General features: G+C 39.8%; 1 protein-coding gene across 6 annotated transcripts in view; it reads left to right on the top strand.

Annotated features, from left to right (window-relative positions):
• The window catches only part of VWA3B (von Willebrand factor A domain containing 3B), a 124064-nt gene extending 104299 nt beyond the window's left edge, over positions 1–19765 (top strand). For 3 of the 6 annotated variants that reach the window (XM_019485112.2, XM_019485108.2, XM_019485114.1), the window contains 6 exons: positions 639–756; positions 3904–4028; positions 5163–5300; positions 5876–5973; positions 14260–14492; positions 19410–19765. In XM_019485112.2, coding sequence (XP_019340657.1) covers positions 639–756; positions 3904–4028; positions 5163–5300; positions 5876–5973; positions 14260–14492; positions 19410–19699 — 1002 coding nt within the window. In that variant the 3' untranslated portion in view covers positions 19700–19765. The other 3 variants (XM_019485111.2, XM_019485110.2, XM_019485113.2) reach the window with 3 other exon arrangements.
• Positions 19766–20197: the final 432 nt, after the last annotated feature.

Below are 20197 nucleotides of genomic sequence, written 5' to 3'. Positions count from 1 at the left end.
CTAACAAATTTCCCCTTAGTCTTGGACATTAACTGCATCTGTTGAAATTATACAGCCCCCACCCCCAACTTTAAGGCATAAATCTACCGTAGAAACTTTTCGGTCTGAATAGTCAAATACTAGAATTGTTATGAGCAACTAAAATGAGGATCTTAAAGTGGAAACTATTAGCCTAGATCAGTGGTTCTCAAACTTTTTTTTCCGCAGACCACTTGAAAATCACTGAGGGTCTTGGCGGACCACTTGATAAACTTTTTTTTGTTCTATAAGTCAAAGCACACAACTCATATTTTAACATTAGTAGTTTTACCTTTCTAATGTGATGGATGTGCCTGTTTTTTTGAACAAAGTTCAGGGAAGTTGGGTGTAATGCTTGTCAGCTTTTGCCTTAGGTCACCTTTCTGTGAACCGCCTGAATAGAGCTCTGGATCACAGTTTGAGTACCTCTGGCCTATATAGTTTTAAAACTGTGTTTGCTAAGAGGTCTTGTTATTTATAGTAATTTACTTTATTGTGAATTTTTGACAGCCTCACAGATTTAATCCATGGCATGAAATTACATGAATATATCATTCATTCAAAAGATAGCTATGTCCTGACTAGTTATCATTGTGAAGGCTATCTTGTTTTCTCTTCAGTTTCAGAATCTTAAAGAAGAGAGTATAAGGTCACAAACTAAAAAAGGAAAAGTGTTTGAAACGCTCAAAGGCCAAAAGGTGATTGCAAGATCAGACCTCACAGGATTATATTTCCCAGGTAAGTATTTTTGTGCATATGTGAACATCTCCTTACTTGTTGAAAAGACAAGATAAAAATAAACATTTACTATTTTGTTTTCATTTGGCATAGTTTTAATTTGATTTAAGTTGGAATTTTAATCTTTTTCTTCCCCACACAGTACTTTTTATAAGGTCAGAAAACTATGCAGACCTCTTACTGATAGGTGTATTTATTTAAGAAGGTGGAAAGGTTTAGCAACAAATGTGGTACTCCTTTTAAATTAGAAGCTAGTATCAATTTATTCTTTGCTCTTGCTGTGCTAGTTTATTTCCATTAAGGATTTAGCAAAGTGCAGAAAAGTGCACCATTTATTTGTTCAAAACATTTACTAGATGTTTGCCATTTTGTTGAATTATAAGCCAACGTCCTTATCAGTGATCTCGATGTGGGTATGGAAAGCATGCTGTCCAAATTCACTGAGGACATTGAGTTGTGGGGCGAGGTGGGCACTCTGGAGGGGAGGGACAGAATCCAGCTAGATCTGGACAGGTTACAGAGATGGGCGGATGAGAATAGGATGGAATTCAATGCAGAAAAGTGCAAGGTGCTGCATCTAGGGAGAAGGAACCAGCAACACACCTATAGGCTGGGAAACACCCTTCTTGTCAACATGGTGACAGAAAGGGATCTTGGAGTCATTGTTGACTCCAGGATGAACATGAGCTGCCAATGCGAGGAAGCAGTCAGTAAGGGTAACTGCACCTTGTCGTGCATCTACAGATGCATCACAAGCAGGTCCAAGGAGGTGATCCTTCCCCTCTATGTGGCATTGGTCAGGCCACAGCTGGAGTACTGCATCCAGTTCTGGGTGCTGCACTTCAAGAGAGATGTGGACAACATGGAGAGGGTCCAGAGGAGGGCCACTCGCATGGTCAAAGTGCAACAGGGCAGGCCCTACGAAGGGAGGCTAAAGGGTCTGAACCTATTCAGCTTCCACAAGAGAAATCTGAGAGGAGATCTGGTGTCTGTTTACAAACTCACCAGAGGGGACCAGCAGGAATTGTGGGAGGCTCTATTCCCTTGGGCACCACCCAGGGTTACTAGGAATAACGGCCACAAATTGTTAGAGAGAAGGTTCATGCTGGACATCAGGAGATATTACTTTACAGTTAGGGCTGCCAGGCTCTGGAATGGGCTCCCAAGGGAGGTGGTACTCTCTCCTACCTTCGGGTCTTCAAGAGGAGGCTGGACAGATATTTGGCTAGGGTTATATGATCCTGGCACCTGATTCTGCCCGGGACAGGGGGGTCGGACCTGATGATCTGTTTAGGTCACTTCTGACCCTAAGTACTATGATACAATTATACTTATCGTGTAAAATTGTGTTCCATCATGTGGCATTTGAAAAATTCAAATCAAACCTTCTCATATAGATGATATAATATCCTGGGACACTTGCCTACCTCAGAAAACACTGTGGTATAATTATTACCCCTTTTATTCTTAGGAGAGGTGCAGAAATGGATAGTGTGGGTACTATGGATTGAAGTATCTTGGCAGAATTCTGCATACAAGGTTATCCCTTGTCTGTCCAGCCCTATGTCTGGCCTTTAGCTCATGTTCTTAATACTGTGTTTTCATGAACACTGAATAATTTAAAATTAAAATAAATAAAGAATACTTTGATAAAGGCATTTATTATGAAATTATTGTTATATGTGCACTCTAATAGTACTTTACTTAGGGTGACAGTCAGCCACAAATGAAGTTCTTTAATTTTACAGTTGGATCAAAAATCATCTTGGTGTTTATTTAGTTTTGAAATATTAGTTAAGAATAATCTTTTGATGGCATGTATTTTTGTTGAAAACCTCTTCTGTTGCCAAATGGAAATTGGATAAAACAGCAGATGAATGAAAGGGAGGTAATGTGAAAAATCAGTGGTGTTTTTCCTACTTTTGAATGAATGAGAATGAATGGAGTGTAACTCAGATATTCACCTACAATTTTATTTTTCAATGTTATAATTCAAAACATAATGTTGATGGTGGGCTCGACATGGTAATAATGATATATAAGAATAAAAAAGTTTACTAAATGTTTTCAGTTTGTTATTCTGCTTTTCATACTAAGGATATTTTTTCAGGGGAGAGGGCAACCAATCTGTTTACAAGAGTGTCCTTAAAAAATCCTTTCATGCACACAAATTGGATTATTGTGTGCCACACTGTTAGTTTTACCCTCTTTTGAATATTTGGCCCTTTCAGTAAATGAAATAAAATGCATGCAAGTCACTTGCAGCAGGTTCCAGATAACAAAACTACACATACTGTATCCAGTGAGAAGACCATTGCAATCATTTTACCAACTTTTTACCAGCAGAAGTAGATTATTTTTAGAGTATTTATAGAGTGGCTTTCTATCTTAGGGTGGATGGGTATTAAATTCCCTATTTGACAAACAAGGAAATAAGCACAGAAAGCTTAAATGAATATCTCAGAGTAACATGACAAGTCAGTAGTTGTTTGCTTTTTCATTACGGTCCTAATTCAGCAGAATACTTAAGTCCATACTTGATTTTAGATATGTGAATAGTTCCATGGAAGTTATTTGGCCTGCTCACAACACTGAAGTCAGGCATGGACATCAAGGCTTGCTGAATTAGGGCCCAAATAAAAGTATTGCTTTTGCTTCTGTTAAGCTTTATAAGCACTTTACTTAGAGGTTATTTTGTACCTACAGTGTTTTAAGGTAGTTGTAGTAGTAGTAATGTATATATAACACTGGATTTTGAAGTTGTCCTTTTACCAAGTACATTCTCTCTTAGGTCCCAGTCCTTCAGACACTAATGCATATGTGTAGCTTTTCATTAGTGAGCATAACTGTCGATTAGTCAATGGGACTATCTGTGTGTTTTCTTGCAAATATGTACATAATCGTTTTTTAGGCCTGGGACCTTATATTGTAACTCTCTGTGGCAATGACTTTATGCATGTGTCCTGTACAGTACATTTTCATGCTGTTTATCTAGTAAATGAAAATAATGAAAACTAAATACAAATATAAATTTGAATGCAAGAAGTACACTGCCATATTACACTCTACTGGATTTTTAAAATTCTTTCATAATGGATAAAAATAATATGTAAATGGAATATCATTTTAAAATATTTTTTTCCTTAGGGACAGTGATGAAAAGTATCAGTTCCACCCGTGCACTTGTTGACTTCAGCTATGGAGAGACGCACATTGTACCAATTAAATTCATTATTATTGTGGGGGGTGCTATGCCTTGCCCATCTTTGCAGGTGAAAAGCTGTTATTATTTTTGAGGGAACGTATGTTCATCATTAACTTTGTTTTGCCATTTGTTTACAAACAAGTTGATAAATAATAGTTTGGTCATTTCCATAATTTGAAAACATTTGAAAAATTTAAGATTCTCTGGATACATCTACATGTGCTGATTTAAGGAGCTTTAGCTTGATTTAGACGTGCTAAGGTGCATTAACATTGGTATGCCAACTGACTTGGGACTATATGGTTTTTAAATTAGCATTTTTAGTGCGTTTAACCTTTTGGATCCTTTTCATAGTTATTTGATTCTTTTGTGAGATTTTGTAAGGGCAGTAGCTGTAAGGACTTGATCTGTAGTTATTGATTTATATTCAGGTAAAAGAGGGTTTTGCTAAAACTAAATTGTGGGAATGACTTATGTGTTTGAGTCAGCTTAAAATTAGAACAATATGCTAACCATCTTTTATCATGATTCTCCTTTAAATTATGCTTATTATAGTTGCTGCAGATATGGTGGATAGGAATAGTGATACACTACTCTGCTTCAATCATTTTTAAAACTAGAAACATGCCTTTTTTTCCTAGAGAATATGAATAATGCCTATTGACATTAAGAACAGACCCTTGTATTCTGTGTAGGGAGAATCCTTTCTGGAAAAGTCTGCAGAATATAGTAGAACATTTATAATTTTTTATAATTTTTTATTTTTTTTAAATAATTATTTTATGGATCTTAATTAAAGAATTATCATCCTGCTATAGAGTTTGTCAGAAGGGATTAAAACACTACACAGTATACAAAGTAGAGTATAGTTCATAATTATCTTCTAAAGATTTAAGAGTTAGAATAATTTCTAGGTTCTAGCAAATCTATTTGTTTGTTCCTCTGAAATTCTGTAGGACTCTTCCATATATTCCTGTTTTGTGAACTGACACTCCAAGGGGCTGAGCCAGTGGACACTGAAGAGTAGTCAGCACCGGCAGTATCAGATTCTTTACCTGTTCCACTAGTGTTTCATATTAAGGCACTGAAACACATTAGCACTGTGTTTTGTGTAGTCAAACTGTCTGAATATCTGTTTTTTATGCCATGTAAAACTAGTATTATGATGCTCTTGCAACCCAACTCTTTTTTTGGTATATAGGTTGGGGACTATGTGTTCTCCAGAACTGGGATACAGATGGGAGATTATTATTATGCACCTGCTGTTGTCATAGCAACACCAAATAGAGTTCAAGCAGATGATAAACTCTACACAGTTTTGATGTACAACAATAGGAAAGTAAGTAGCTTTCTAAAAGCAAGTATACATTGCCTTGGCATTAAAATAATTTTGTTTTGATGAGATGTGTGTAACTGACCTGGTTAGGAAAAAAAAAAAAAAGGATTCCATTTGCTATCAGCAGCTGACCACAATCAAATGAGGTTTCAGGACAGAGTAAATAGCCAGCATAATGGACAATAAGTGATATATAGTGTAGAGTAATTTAACCTTAAATTAAACAGTTTTCTGCCTTCCATAATCTGTCTGCTCACTTTCACAGAGTACATGTTGCCAAAGTAAGGAATACAAGGTTTTTTTACCACATTAAATCTAATTTTCTATGCATTTTATTATCATAATAGTCTCCAATAAACCAAGAAAATTTTATTTTTTTTCCTTTTTGGCTCATTAGTTTAAAAAAAAAAAAAAAGAATTATACTTATCAGGACTTTATCATCCTATTTTCTTTAGCTGCAGATTATAGTTTCACTAAAGTGGCTTTTATATGCAAGTTTCAATAGTTTTTAACTACTATTTTTGAAGTATAGAAATTACTGATTTTAACTGAATGAATGATAATTGCGTTATTGCAGGAACACTGTATACGAAGTGGGCTTGTTAAAGTCAGCCAAGCTAAATATGCTTCTTCCTGCCGATATATAAAAATGGCCCAGGTGGTGGATTACATGATGTGAGTACACTTGAACCAAAATGTGTGAACGTTCTTTTATGTGCACTCTAAATTACATATTGAAACGAGAAGACATGTTTGGTGTTCAGTTTTGCTTTAGAATTCCCATATCTAGTGCTATAACAAGTAGCTATTTAATTTATTTCACTGAAGTCCTGGACACATGGCCAAATGATTTGATGCACATTACTGACACAATCTCCAACCCATCTGGAAGCATTCCCTTATTTAACTCCTTGTTGTTAAGCATCAAACCAGTCTGTTGAAGGTTGATATAGTGCAGCTCACCTGTTTATTCCCTGGCAGGAACTGGCACTGTACCAAGGGATGGAAATTATGTTTGAACCAAGGCTACTAATTTATTTTGTTTTGTGCTTTAAATGTGTGGCTACATTGTGCTTTAAATTACAAATTGTGTCTAAGGTACTGAATCTTTTATTTGACCTGAGTCCAGGGGTTGTTGTGGAAAGTATGTGTAGGGTGCCTTGAGCATTAGGTCAGGCATGCAGAACACAGGTAAATCTGGCTGATATGGTTTGCTGGTTGAATAGAATCTGAACTCCCATTGTTTCCAGGTAAATTTGACTTTCTGCCTGGACTTTTGATAGCTCTAATTGTGATCCATTTTGAAGTAACCCTGAGAAATAGTGGTACCCTTCAGATTCTGCTGACATGCTGTGTGCTATGTGGCAGAAACCCTTTCTGAGCTTTAAGCACGGAGAGACTTCAGAGTCTGTGGCTACAGCTGACCCCCTCTTATCAGCAAAAATGACATGAGCATAGTAAAACTGATCCAGAAACTGAAGAGAAGTTCTTTTCCCAAAACTACGTAAAGCCATGGGAAGAGACTGGTGGTCTCTCAAAATCTAGTCAAAGATAGAAGATGAGCTAGATAAATAGGAATGAGTTAATACCTCCCATCCAAAACTAAGACTGAATTTACCATTATCCTGCATTCTTCCTTTAAAGAGGTCTTTTAGGGCTGAAAAAAAGAACAGCTATGGGGGTGGGGGTGGGGAATATGCAAGGAAAATTAAGTAGAATTTAAGCTCCTAAGACAAAAAATTGATCTACTAAAATCCTTTCCTTTTACTTGATGCTTAGGTGTCTGAGGGTCTGTAGGTACCCAAGCTTTTGCCAGAAAAGTAACTTAAATGCCAGAAGTTCTGCTACTCTAATGAGTATTTTGGCACCTGTCTCAAACCTAAGTGTGTTTTTGGCTTCACAGATTAGCAGTCCAAGGCCTGAATTCTCTAAGGAGCCCAGTCTGGTAGGTGTGCTCCAGAGCAGGCCTAACCCACTGACAGCACAGAGTTCAGAACAAAGCATAGCAGCTAATGCCAGTTTCATCCAAAGGTGGCTTTGTACACTTTTAATATAACAGCCTCCTGGGGGAGTGATCAATCTCAATTCCCACGATGAATCTATAAAATAGCATGAGTGACTGCACTCTTCACTCCTCCTGGTGGAACTACCACAGTGCAGCCAAGAATACAAGATTCATAGTGTCAGGCCACACTCCCTGTTCAGGCAGCGGGCAGGGGAGCAGGTGGGAGAACCGGTGCCCCCCATGCAAGTGCTGGCTGGGGAGCAGGGCCTCCAGCAAAAGTGGCCACGCTGCTTCCAGAAGTGGCCGGGGGGGACCCTCCCTCCCCCGGTCAGTGGGCTCGACCCCTGGGGGACCCCCCCTCCCAAGTCACGCTCAAGTGGCACCAGTCGCCCATGACTCCTATCTCCCATATAAGTGTCCCCACAATGAATGTAGCAGTAACAGTGCTGACAAAGAATATGGTAATTCTTCCTCAATAACTTGGCAGATGCCTTTGAGGATAGACAAATACCACCCCCAGAAGATAAACTTAAAGCTTCTTCAGTTGCCTTTAGAGCTTTATTGCCAATTGCTAGGCGTGCTATATCCTGATGTAATGACTTGAAAGACAGAAAACCTACAACTCAGTGAATTCAAGTCAATGTTTTAGATACCCTGCCTATTTTGTACTTAAAAAGGTTTACAGATTATATTGCCTTTAATGTTTAAGAATGCATTGACCTGAGCCTCTAGGGTGACATAAATGATTTGAGGCCACACAAATGACTAAACATCTTCCAGAAATTCCCAGGTTTGCACCTATTATAGCTGTTCACGTACTATTATATGTTGTGACTACATTTCATGAGCCATTTTTACTGTAGTATACTGCTACCATAATTGCTAAAGACATAGGCTGATTTGTATACTTAAAATGAGGAAGATAATGCATTTTTAACATCACAAATTCAAAAACTGCGTGTGTGTGGAAAAAATTGATAGGACCGTATTCTATTGAGTAAGGTATCTTTTAGTTGAAAATAATTGAAAACTTTTATAAAATCAAGTCTTTCATATTTTAATGGTTAAATAGTAGCTAAATATGCAAAAACTCAGGAAAAAGACTTGCTTGGTATCAGATACAAGATTGACCCAAGATAACCTTGTCTGCCAGTGCCATGTCATTAGACTAACACCCCTGGCACCTGTCCTTGGTTAGCTGACTGGGAGGACGCAGGGACCTGGTCACATCTAAGTTCCAGGGCTGGGACTGGCAGGGAGACTTCTCTGGCAGCTGTTGGAGAATAAGATCCTGCAGGAAAGAAAAGAAGGCTCTGTCACGGTTTGGCTGGCTGAGATGCTGCTGGTGCTACTGTGTTGCTTATTAAATTATTATTACCTGTTGTCATTTGAAGTGATGGACCAGACTGAGGCTGTAGGGGGGGAGGATACCTCATTGGGGCACACTACTGTGTTGTGTAGAGGCCTCAGTGCCTTAACAAGCAGATAGTCACATACGTCTTGAGTTTTGCTTGTCAGCAGCCTGAGGTGCAGTATCCCAGAAACCACTGTACCTACCTTCTTGAAACTTGGCAGGCTTCATACCCCCAGAAGGAACTACCATCCTTGCAATTTTTATCCGAATCAGCCAAAAAATGACAAAGTTACAGGTATTTCAGTGATTCCCCATTATAGTCTATGGCTGAAACTCCAAATCTCTCTGAATTGGTGCTGAATCTTCCAAAGCCAGTTTAGCCAAATCAATTTGGGACATTGATCTAAATCTCTGAATTGAATCACTGTCCTCTGAATCAGCTGAATCCAAATCCAAATCCAAATCGAATACTTCCCTATTGGCACAGGCCTAATACTCTCTTTCTCTTGTTTAATCATTCACTACGAGCTGACTGGCCATAGTCATCCGTACAGATACAGCCTGTCTCTTTCAACTCCTTATTTTTACTATTTGTCACTCCTATTTCCTTTGCTATATTGAATTTTCCTTTCCAGGATGAAAAAGAAAGGAAAATTACATGCTGGCAATAAGATTTTTCAAAGTATTTCCCCATCTATCTATGTCTCTCCCTCATATGTTCTCTGGTATCCTGTACACAGTTACATGCTCTCTCTTGTCGTGTTCACATGAGCATGGACATTTGGTTCCCTGGGGACAACTAACAGTGGGACTGTGCCACTGCTAACTGTCCCTGGGGAATGCCTGTTCCATACATGGTCTGGTGCATGGCAGGTTACCCTGAGTTGGGTAGAAGAGGCTGGGGTCAGCACTGGGGTGGACTCAGCAGCCTTACCAGGGGTTTTGGGAGGCTCCTGGGGATGCAGTAGTGGTGATCTTGCCACTCACAGCTTGTCCGGCAGCTGGAGTGTGGCTCTGGTTTTGAGCGTTGTGTGCTGCCCCCACATATTCTGCTCCACTTATTTTCCTGCGTGGACTTTTTTTACCCCTGAATATCCACTGCGTTGCTCCCTTGCAGCATGGAGAACATCTGAATGTGCAGTATGTGATGCTTGTCCTGCCATGGCCTCTTTTTTCAGGGAACAGGGCCATTCGTCAAGGGTTTGAATTTTTTTTTTTCCAAATTACTGGGGGCTGGTGTTGGGCAAAAAGCTGCATGCTAGTGTGGACCTGGTATTTGCCATAATTATCTATTGAGGCAGGGGAAGATGGTGGGACTGAAATGGCTTCTTTTATTTTCAAATTTTGGGACATCCAAGACAGTTGAGGCCAAAACATGAACAAGCCAGCAGCCGTGGAGGCTTTTGTTGGGTCTCTGTGGCTGTGAATGATGCAGGCAAGGAAGAGGGGGATGTTTGTGACTGGCTCTGGCCTGTTCTTTCAGGGCACAGGGCTGTCCATCAAGGGTTTGAATTTTTTTTGGTTATTAGTGTGAGCTTGTGTTGGGCAAACAGCTAGCTGCATGTGATTGTGGTCCCAGTGTTTGCAACACTGGAAAGGCAGGTGGGCTGTCCTGGCCCTGTCGCTTAGGAGTTTGCGTGCTGTGTATTGAGCAAGGAGGTTATAAATAAATATCCTAGGTAGGGCCTCTAGGTCCCCCCTGCAGAGGTTTGTCCCAGAATGTTTTACTTTCACCATGATGCATGGAAGCTGCCACTGGCCCCAGGACCAATGGGAGAAGTGGCAAAGCTCCAGGGTGGAAAGGTGTGGGCCTCGACGTGGCATACCAAACCCCTTTGGTTTCCCTTTGGGGTTCGGCATGCCACGCCGAGGCCAACACTTAGCCCTGTTCTGCACTCAGAGCACTCAGAGTGTCTCTGAGGAAGGGGAAGATGGTGGGGCCAAAATTGCATTTTTTGGGTGGGGGGGCAGCCGAGACAGTTGAGGCCCAAGCACAAAGAAGACAGCAGCCTTGGAGGCTTTTGTTGAATCTGCGGGGCTGTGGGGCTGTGCATGATGGAGTCAGGGAAGAGGGGGCTGTTTGTGGCTGGCTCTGGCATGTACTTTAAGGGCATAGGGCCATCGGTCAAGGATTTTAATTTTTTTTTTTTATTAGTGTGGGCTAGTGTTGGGAAAGAGCTGCATGTGATTGTGGTGTTTGCAGTGCTGTGGAAAGGCAGTGGGGCTGTATTGGCCCCGTAGCTTAGGAGTTTGCATGCTGTATACTCAGACAAGAGATTATAAATTAAAGGTTTGGCATGCCACGCCAAGGCCCACACTTAGGCCTGTTCTGTACTCGGAGCACTCGGAGTGTCTCTGAGGAAGGGGAAGATGGTGGGGCCAAAACAACATTTTTAAATGTTGTTTTTTTGGGGGGGGCAGCTGAGACAGTTGAGGCCAAAGAAGGGTTGAGGGCACAAACCTTTGGGGTTTGGCATGCTACACCAAGGCCTGCACTTTTGCATCCCAGAGCCTTGGAACCAGTCCCACTGGTTGTGGGGCCCATGGCAACTTGCATGTGTCATGGTGGAAAAAAAAAAATTGGCTCGCACCAGGGCAGGGGCAAGTACAGAGGTAATACTCGGCCTTGAACTCACAACCTGGTGGTCCAAAACACAGACCCCACAGCACTCCTCCAAGACAAACTCTGCTCTTTTATAAGATCCATCCTACCAGATGACGACAGTAACATACATAGGTATTTCCACCAACACATCACGCTAAAAAAAAAAAAGAAAGAAATAATAATAAGCTCTTGACTGATGGGCCTGTGCCCTGCAAGAGAGGCCATAGGCAGCAACAAACATCTCCCTTTTCCCTCTCAGCATGAAGGGTAGCCTAAGAGACACCACAAAAGCCTTCGCGGCTGCTGGCTTCTTCATGCTCAGGCCACAACAGTCCCAGCTGCCCCAAAATTGGAAAAAACCAAAAGAGGCCGTTTTGGCCCCACCAACTTCCCCTTCCTCACAGACACTCTGAGTGTTCTGAATGAAGCACGGGCCGAAATCTGGGATGCCAAGGCCTGCACGTTTGCATCCCGGAGCCTTACCATTAGTCCAACTGGTTGTGGGGCCCGTGGCAACTTGCATGTGTTGTAGTGGAAAAAAAAAAATTGGCTCATACCAGGACAGAGGAGACACCTGGCCTTGAACTCACAACCTGGTGGTCAAAAACACAGAAACCACACTACAACACCAGGCGTCCAACACAAATACTGCTCTTTTCCAAGACCCAGCCTACCAGATGACCACAGTAATAGATGTAGGTTTTTCCTCCAGTACCACCCACCCACAACCCGACTGATGGGGCTGTGTCCTGCAAGAAGAGGCCATAGGCAGCCACCAGCATCTCCCTTTTCCCTGTCAGCATCAGGCACAGCCCAGGAGATGCAGCAGAAGCCTCCACCTCTGCTGGCTTGTACATGCTCAGACCACAACCTTCCTGGCTGCTCTAAAATTCACAATGAAGAAAAGAGGCCGTTTCGGCTTTGCCAGCTTCCCCTTCTTTCCAGCACTTCGGAAAAGCAGGTGGGGTGTCTTTCTCCTGGGGCTTAGGGGCTTGCCTGCAGTGTGCCTAACCAGGAGGTTTTAAGTTCAAGCTTGGTTGGGCTGCAGAGGGGTGTCCTAGCTTTTTTTTCACCATGAGACACGGAATTTTCCCACGGCACCAGGACCAATCGGAGAAGTGGCAGGGCTCCGGGGAGGAAAGGTGTGGGCCCATTCTGCACACAGAGTGCTTGTGAGGAAGGGTAAGTTGGTGGGGCTAAAATGGGTTTTTTGGGGTTTTTTTTTTAAATTTTGGGGCAGCAGAGACATTTGAGGCACAAGGACAAAGAAACCAGTAGCCCTGGGGCTTTTGTTGTGTCTCTGTTGCTGTGCATGATGCAGGCAGGGAAGAGGGGGATGTTTGTGGCTTCCCGTGGCTTATTTTTTGAATAAGCAAACCATAGAGTTTGAATCCTACCTAGATATTGTGAGTGATATTTTTGTATTTCAGCTTTTTGGAGAATTTAGGTTTGTAAGATTTGACCACATGGCGTCTGATAAGCACAATTTACTGACTCAAAATATTCCACTTTTGCAAATATGTCTTCATTTACTGTATTTTCTAGCTTTCCATTAAGACATTACATTGAATAATTTTCTTATGGAAGAGTTACAACTCTCTCAAATTGTTCTATATTTCACTTCCAAACATTTTTATACTTTTCACGTCCCATTTCGGGCATTGACTGAATTAGTTTCCTGACTGAACCATAAAGATTCAGAACTATCCATTACATTACTTTATAATAGTGACTTTTTAAAAATCTGATATGTAGGGCTCATATACACGTGAAAGCTGCTCTGATGCGCTGTATTTACAGTGCATTGGAGCAGACTTGATTTATCAAGTCTTCTGGAGCCTGGTAATTACTTTGCTCCAGCAGACTCCAGCCTCATATGTATCAGTGTCCTCACACTAAAGAATGGCAGCCACACATTTTGAAAGTGCACCATTTTTCAGTGCGGGTGTGCTGATACATGTGTTGCCCTGGGCATTTTTAGTTAGCACTGCTCTTGGTGCTACAGTTATTAAAGTGCCCCTCCCCACCTCCCAGAGCATGTCTATAAACACCCATAGTGTCTAATGACTATTTCTCTACTTGTGAGAAACTATGCATTTAAAATCATTAAGCTGTAGTATGTCATTAGAGACACATTAATTGGTGCTAATACTAGCAGTGCCATTTGCATTATTCAAATAAAGATTGTCTGATTTTCATTATACTGCATATTTTTTTCAGAGACTGTTGTCAACAATGGAAATGTGTTCATAGCTGAAACTTGTCATGTGAAGCGTTATAGAAAGAATCATGTTAAAATGCTTAACTTCAGTGGCAGTGCTCTCTATAGGCAAACATCACATCATATGAGTTTAACAGACACATTGCTGGCAAATATAAATGTAATTTAATGCAAAGAAACAAAAGTTTGATGATGATGGTAATATCACAGAAGCATCTAGAGGCCCCAGACAAGATTTGGACCAAATAGGCACCAAGTGGGAATTTTACACCTTCAAGGATCTGGACCTGAATGCAGTGAGAGGAGGAGTTTTTGCTTTTATACTGTTTGATAAGTACCCCTTTGGTTATTTTTAAGTTATCCAAGGACTGTCTATGGCATGATGGGAATTCTCAGCTGGGAAATATTTTACAATATGAGAGTCTCAGGAATACTGCCTAGGGACCAGACAGCCTTTGTTAGTGACAGAGTCAACTAGGGCATATGAGTGAGAGCTACCATTGCCTAACAAATATAGACTCCACTGGTTCTGATATGGGTTGGTCTGTAGTTTGCTTTTTGTTACTTCCTACAACTCAAGTTGAGCCATAGTACTTACAACCTATAGAATTTTGATAAGTGGTCAGTCAGTGTGAAGAGTCCTCCTTCTATCAGCCTAGAGACATGGGGACAAATGGTGTACAATTTGTTAATCTGCTAATTAATAAATTAGAAAGCTTTGAAGCTCCAAAAGATATGTCCAGTTTTCATCAGTGTGTATCTTTGTCCAATTTTAGCCCAAACAAACAAATTGTGAAGCCCATTGATCAGTTGTCACTGGAAGAAGAAGAAAAGAAAAGAAGTGGAAGGGAAGATGGAGGGAAAAAGAAAAAAAAAGGGACAACAGAGAGCAGAAGGAATCCAAGAGAGGAGATGTCAGACTCAGAGGAACTTTTGTTTATTCCCAGAAGGAGGGAAGTAAAAGGCAAAGGAAGGAATTCACTGCCTCATGACAAAGTTGGAATTGAAGGTAAAAAAAAATCAATTGGGGAAACAATTGATTTGGTTAAATTAGAAAATCATGGATATTAGAAACCAAATGGATTGCGTAAGTCCTTTACAGTATCCCATTGCCCTGCCAGGAGAACAGTGACTCTGGGAGTTTCTTTCGGAAATTTGCCCAGGTTCCATTATTTTTGTTTGAGACAGTGCTCCTCATAAGTTAGTACAGGCATGCATGCTCATTTTTCTGGACATACCTTCAGTGTGTGGACATGAGGATTTTATCTGTTTATGCTAGTTATATTCTTGAGGTATAGATATCTTAAGGTGATATCTTTTATTGGACCAACTATGTATTGGTTAATAGACAAGCTTTTGAATACAAGACATTCTTTGTCAGGTCTTCCTGTATTCCTTGCATTTGAAAACTTGTCTAACTTCATCTCAACTACATAATTGGCCCAATAAAAGATATTGCCTTAAGAAATGCTTGCCTCTTGCATAATTTCTGGGCCATAATGTCTACAACATAGCTTTTACACTACAGTTATACCCTTTACATTGGTTTAAAAAAAATCTTGACATCCTTACTGTTTGCTTACGTTCTTCTTAATAATTGTGGATTATGTTCACTCAGTCATCCTTAGTTACTGGTATCTTCAATATATAGCTCTTCTAATCTTTCCTCATTAGTCCTTACTCATCTTTTTCTGGGCTTCCATAGCTGAATTCCATCTGCATGGCACTGAAGCGCCAGTATTCTAGGAACGGCCTCATCAGACTTCCACAGGGCTTGAAACTGTGAGGCTTTGAGTCCCTCCTGTAACAGTTTGAGAGGCCTTAATTTGCACTGATATCAGATAGCATTGAAGCTGTTTGCAGCCTCACAAGAAGGCTCAGCAACTTCAGCTTCCAGAGGAAGCCTCACTTCTTTGAACTGAGGTAGAATGCTACACATTACAAGCCCCCATTGGCCTTTGCTGCTATCAGGCACATTAAAAACGGAACTAATTTGCCATCAGTTTTACCTTTGGATCCTGTTGTATCCTGCTTAGTAAAAAAGGAAATAAAGGAAGACATGTCAAATTCCCCAATTTAGACAGGGGGGTTCACTCACTTCCTGGCTTGACTCTCCTAGTCCTCATATGCTGTGAGATGCATCAGGACTACAGGTTGCTGTTGCAGGGCTGCCTATACCTCTTACTTTCTTCATAGCAGCATAGCCTCCTCATGAGCTGTTTCAGTAGGCAACTACCTCACAACTCCTCAGCACTGGGTATGCCAATGTGCAGAAGATGAATGAACTTGAGATTCAGCTGATGTAATCAGTGTCTGCTGTTACTAATTGCCTGCAGGTTAAAAGAAGGATGAAACTGAAGAGAGTGGCCATGATTTTGACTGTCCAGCCTTGCTCTAATCAGATCTGTGAGCCCTGGTCATATGGGAATCCTACAAAGGAGGTTCTTCAAGCTGCTGTTGAGTAGAGCATGGTGCAGAGTGGCTTCTTTTTGCTTTTCAGTGCCATCACAGACCTTATCTCTCTTCCTTTTTATTTATTTTTCTTTACATACTCATCTGTCTCAGCATGGAGTGGAAAAAGGAGGATCTTGGTCCACAAACAATTAACAAAAATATCTAATTAGACTGGACCTTTCACTGATCCCTGCAAGTTTTCATTCAGTACATCCCCTGTCTTCATATAAAGCTGCATAGCACTACCCTTTGTTTGCTGTAGTTTAATCAGTTTTCAAACCATATGATGTGCTTATAGCCATGAAACCCATATCAAACATGATACTAAAACCCAGGCATACTTTCCATGTATTTTATTTCTTTGATCTACTATCTTTATAACTGTATCAAGATGCTGGCATGACTTTTTTTTTGCCAGGGGGCAGATCCAGATCTAGTGTAAATTAATGGTTTATACTAGCTGATGGCATGATCCTATATGGCCCCTTACTGCGGCCCCAGTTTTGCAACCCTTACTTGTATTGGTGAGCAATTTTTCACACAAGTAGTCCTATGTAAATCAGAATTATTGCTTGCAGGATGAGTATGCATTAGCTATGAGTGAGGGTCATAAAACTGTTCTGTAAATAATTCCATTTTTCCATTAATCTCTACAGACCAAATGTGAGGACATGTAGGAAGCTAAACATGCAGATAGGCCCCTAGTGGAAATTTCATGCGTCTGAGTAGATTAGGCATTTAACTCGCAAGCCAGATGCTTAACCTATGCAAGTGCTTTTTAAAATCTTACTAGAAAATCTTACTTCTTCTTCATTTGGCACTTAAACATCTTTAATATCTATCCATCAGACAACAGGCATGCAGACTCCTTGATTCATATATTCAAATGGTCAATGTGCCTCTTTCCTTCCATCATTGGTTATTTCAAAATCTTCACTATTTCTTAATTGTTGTTGAAGGTAGATTTTTGAGAGAGTTCATCATATCAATATTAGACACATTTCAGAATGCTGGCAAATTCTTTTAACAGTTAAAAACTAGCAATTTGTAATAGGCTATACATATTCAACAGCAATTAGATAATGCTTACATTTTCCAGATTTCTGAAGGCAGTCTGTTGCATTTGGAACTGAGTTATTTAAAAGATTTGTAGTTCTTTCACATATTTCAACTTTAATAGTTTCTAATACCTGAAAAATTGGTTGTCTTTTTACTTACAAAAACAAGTTACTTGACAGTCCTGATTGTTTGCCTGTAGTGAAGCTAGTGCATAATTATATGTGTTACTTCACCATCCTGCTCATGCTTTTACAGGGTGAGAAAAACATTTGAAACAATTACAAAAAATCCTCTTTTTATCTTTGGTTAAATTACTTGCCCTCAGATATCCTGCTTTGCTTGCTCGTTTATGTGGAACGTAAAACTTCTTTATTCTGATTTGCTTACATCAGCAATTCATATGTTAATTTCATGCATGCGTTTTAGCATTCCATAGATTTCAATGTGATTACTTGGGTAAGTGCTCTACAATATGAATGAGAGTGACATAAGAGAGATCTTATTACTTCAGCTAGCAGGCACATTTATTCAACTGGAAGAATCTATACATGGACTATTAATGAAGCCTAATATATCTATTACTTGTGGGCACATAGAAATGTAAGAGACATGTATTACAGGATTATGAAATATATGTGGATATATGAATATGTGTTAGCAAATGCACTCTTAGCAAAAATATTCATGACTGTTATCAAGATGCATATAATCAGTAGCCCATTTCTGTTGTTCTTATTCAGGATAATGACTGATAACTTGAAGAATAAGGACTGCATGACTGATGTCCTTATTCATGCTCTGTCTTGATCTGAAGTATTTCTCTCACTCCCATGTGTATCAAAACCTATATATATCAGATAATATATTTGTCTTAATACATGCTTCTATCATTCCTTTTTTATTTAGTCATGTATGTTCATACAGTACAGTGAAATACTAGCAAAACTCTCATTCGTTTCAGTTAGGCCATTATTTCATCCTTCCCGAGACAAGTCTAATAAAACTATTTAATAATAAACAGTTTACAAATGTTTAATTACACATTTTGAAAAAAAGAATTCAAGTAACATGCAGCTATTCATATGTATTTGTTTCTTTAGAAAAACATGTTTTTTCTCTTGTCTTTCCACTGCCTCTTCTCTTTCCTACTTATTGCCCAATGATATCTAGAATTCTTTGTTTATGTGATACAATTTTCTTGTTAATTAACTCAAACAGTGACCTTGTTAGTCATCTTACAGCAAGGGACAAATAAGAAATAAGAAAAGGCTTGCAAGCAAGATATACATAGATGCATTTTGAATGCAATTATATAATGTTGTAGATGAGGTATAGGTGAATTACAGACAAGCAGAGAAAAATCTTCCATTTTTTAGTTTGTAGTAAGGCATGATTTTGGAGTGAGTATGGTAACAATTATTGTAGCTGCCTATTTGAACTAGGTAGGAAACCTTTGAGAATGGTAATTGTTTTTTCCCCCATTCCATTGCAAATCCAGCTGATTAAAGTATGCAAGCCACACACTTGAGAATGCAGCTGTAACTGGCAAGGATAGTGCATGGACTTATTTTTCCCCCATTGGGTGTTCAGATTTCCTGGGATCCATTTGTCTCTCTCATTCTCCAAATAGCTCATTCAACCTTTGGAGGATGCCATCATAATAAAGCAGAGTGCTCCCATCTGTTGGTCATGGCTTGTTTAATAAGTAGTTGATATCAATTTAGCTATGCTTGCACCCATCACTTAGTGCAGCTGTGTGTAGTTAAAGGCCTCAAGAGAGGCCTCTAGATTTGGATTTTGTTTATAGGATGCTGGCATGTTACAACTTGCTCAAAAATAGTCTCTCTTCCAGCTTGAGCTTTCTGTTCATCAAAAAAATATGTTAAACTGATAGTCATCTATTTTCCCATAGAGTGAAAAATGGAGATTTGCAATGGAAGGAAGTAGAGTTGCTAAAGCAAATGGTATTTTTAGTCAATCTCATTTTTGTCCAGATTCTAATAGTAAGAGGCAAGTGGCATTTTACAATTCTTGGAGAAGAAACCTGGTCACTTGATTGTATTTGTGAAGCTCCGATGTCATGTCATTATTGCACTGTTATTTATAGCAACCCCATCAAGCTACAAATGTGGAAAATAATAGTACTTTAAAAGCAAGATATAGGTTAAGAGCACTGTGCCTAGACATAGGTGGGAGCAGGAAGCAGTGTTAATGCCCCACTACATAGTCTCATCTTATCACAGTTCTGAAGTCAATTGGCTCATCTGCTTCTGTGATAATGTTGCAATAGTAAAAGTTATAGGGCTTTTTTGGTTATGATTTTATCTATTCTTCTGGTGTCTCTCAGAGATGGAAAGTCAAATTTTGTCTCATTAAAATAGTCCATGTTCTCCTCTAACTTCTCCAATGCCAGAATCTGCTTGCTTCTTTTTATCAACACAAGGCTCATCGGCATCTGGAACTCTGCTGTCTCCAAGTACCTCAGCTCACAGCTCATCAAAGGATCTTTGTTGCTCTCACACAGTTACTGTGGATCCAAAGAGTGCCTCAGAACCTGTTGATGACAACATCAGCCTTATCTCAACTGCTGAGAGGCTGGAAGAGTTGGCAGGGCAGTTTCAGCAGCACTACATAAATCAAAGAAAACATCATCAGGTGTGCCTGACAGAGGAGACTGTGAGGAATGGAACAGGTTATGGGTAGGAGAGAAATGTGGTACCTGGAAAAGTTTATCATATAAACAGAAAATAAACTGGTTTTACAGAATTATCTTAGTTTTGTGGTTTTACATAATTATTTTGGATGGATGGAAGGGAAACATTTATATGGGCTTGGTTTGACGGTTAAGTGAAACATACCAATACTTGAAAGTGAATAGTGTACAGAATCCGATAATGGTGGTTTCTATGTGACCTGGATGCACCTGGTATTAGTTCCTGAAACTGTGCTGAATTGCTGAGCAATATAGTAGATGATGTTCAGCATCAATAATAATATGAAAGCCAACTGCTGCTTTGCCTTCAGAATTTATTTTGAAGACATGGAGAAGGTCTGCATTTTATCCCTGGATTTATGATATGTTATAATGTTCATTGGTATCAAACTGTTAAGAGAGCTCTGAAGTTACACTTGACCCAAATAACTGATGTTTTCTGAACATTTGAAGTAGAAATAATGGATGACATTTTCAAATTTGAGTAG

Source organism: Alligator mississippiensis, chromosome 1 (genome assembly GCF_030867095.1).
Source record: "Alligator mississippiensis isolate rAllMis1 chromosome 1, rAllMis1, whole genome shotgun sequence".
In the NCBI taxonomy this organism is placed as follows: Eukaryota; Metazoa; Chordata; order Crocodylia; family Alligatoridae; genus Alligator; species Alligator mississippiensis.
Note: the sequence above shows the minus strand (reverse complement) of the source record. Positions and strands in the feature narration are given on the sequence as shown.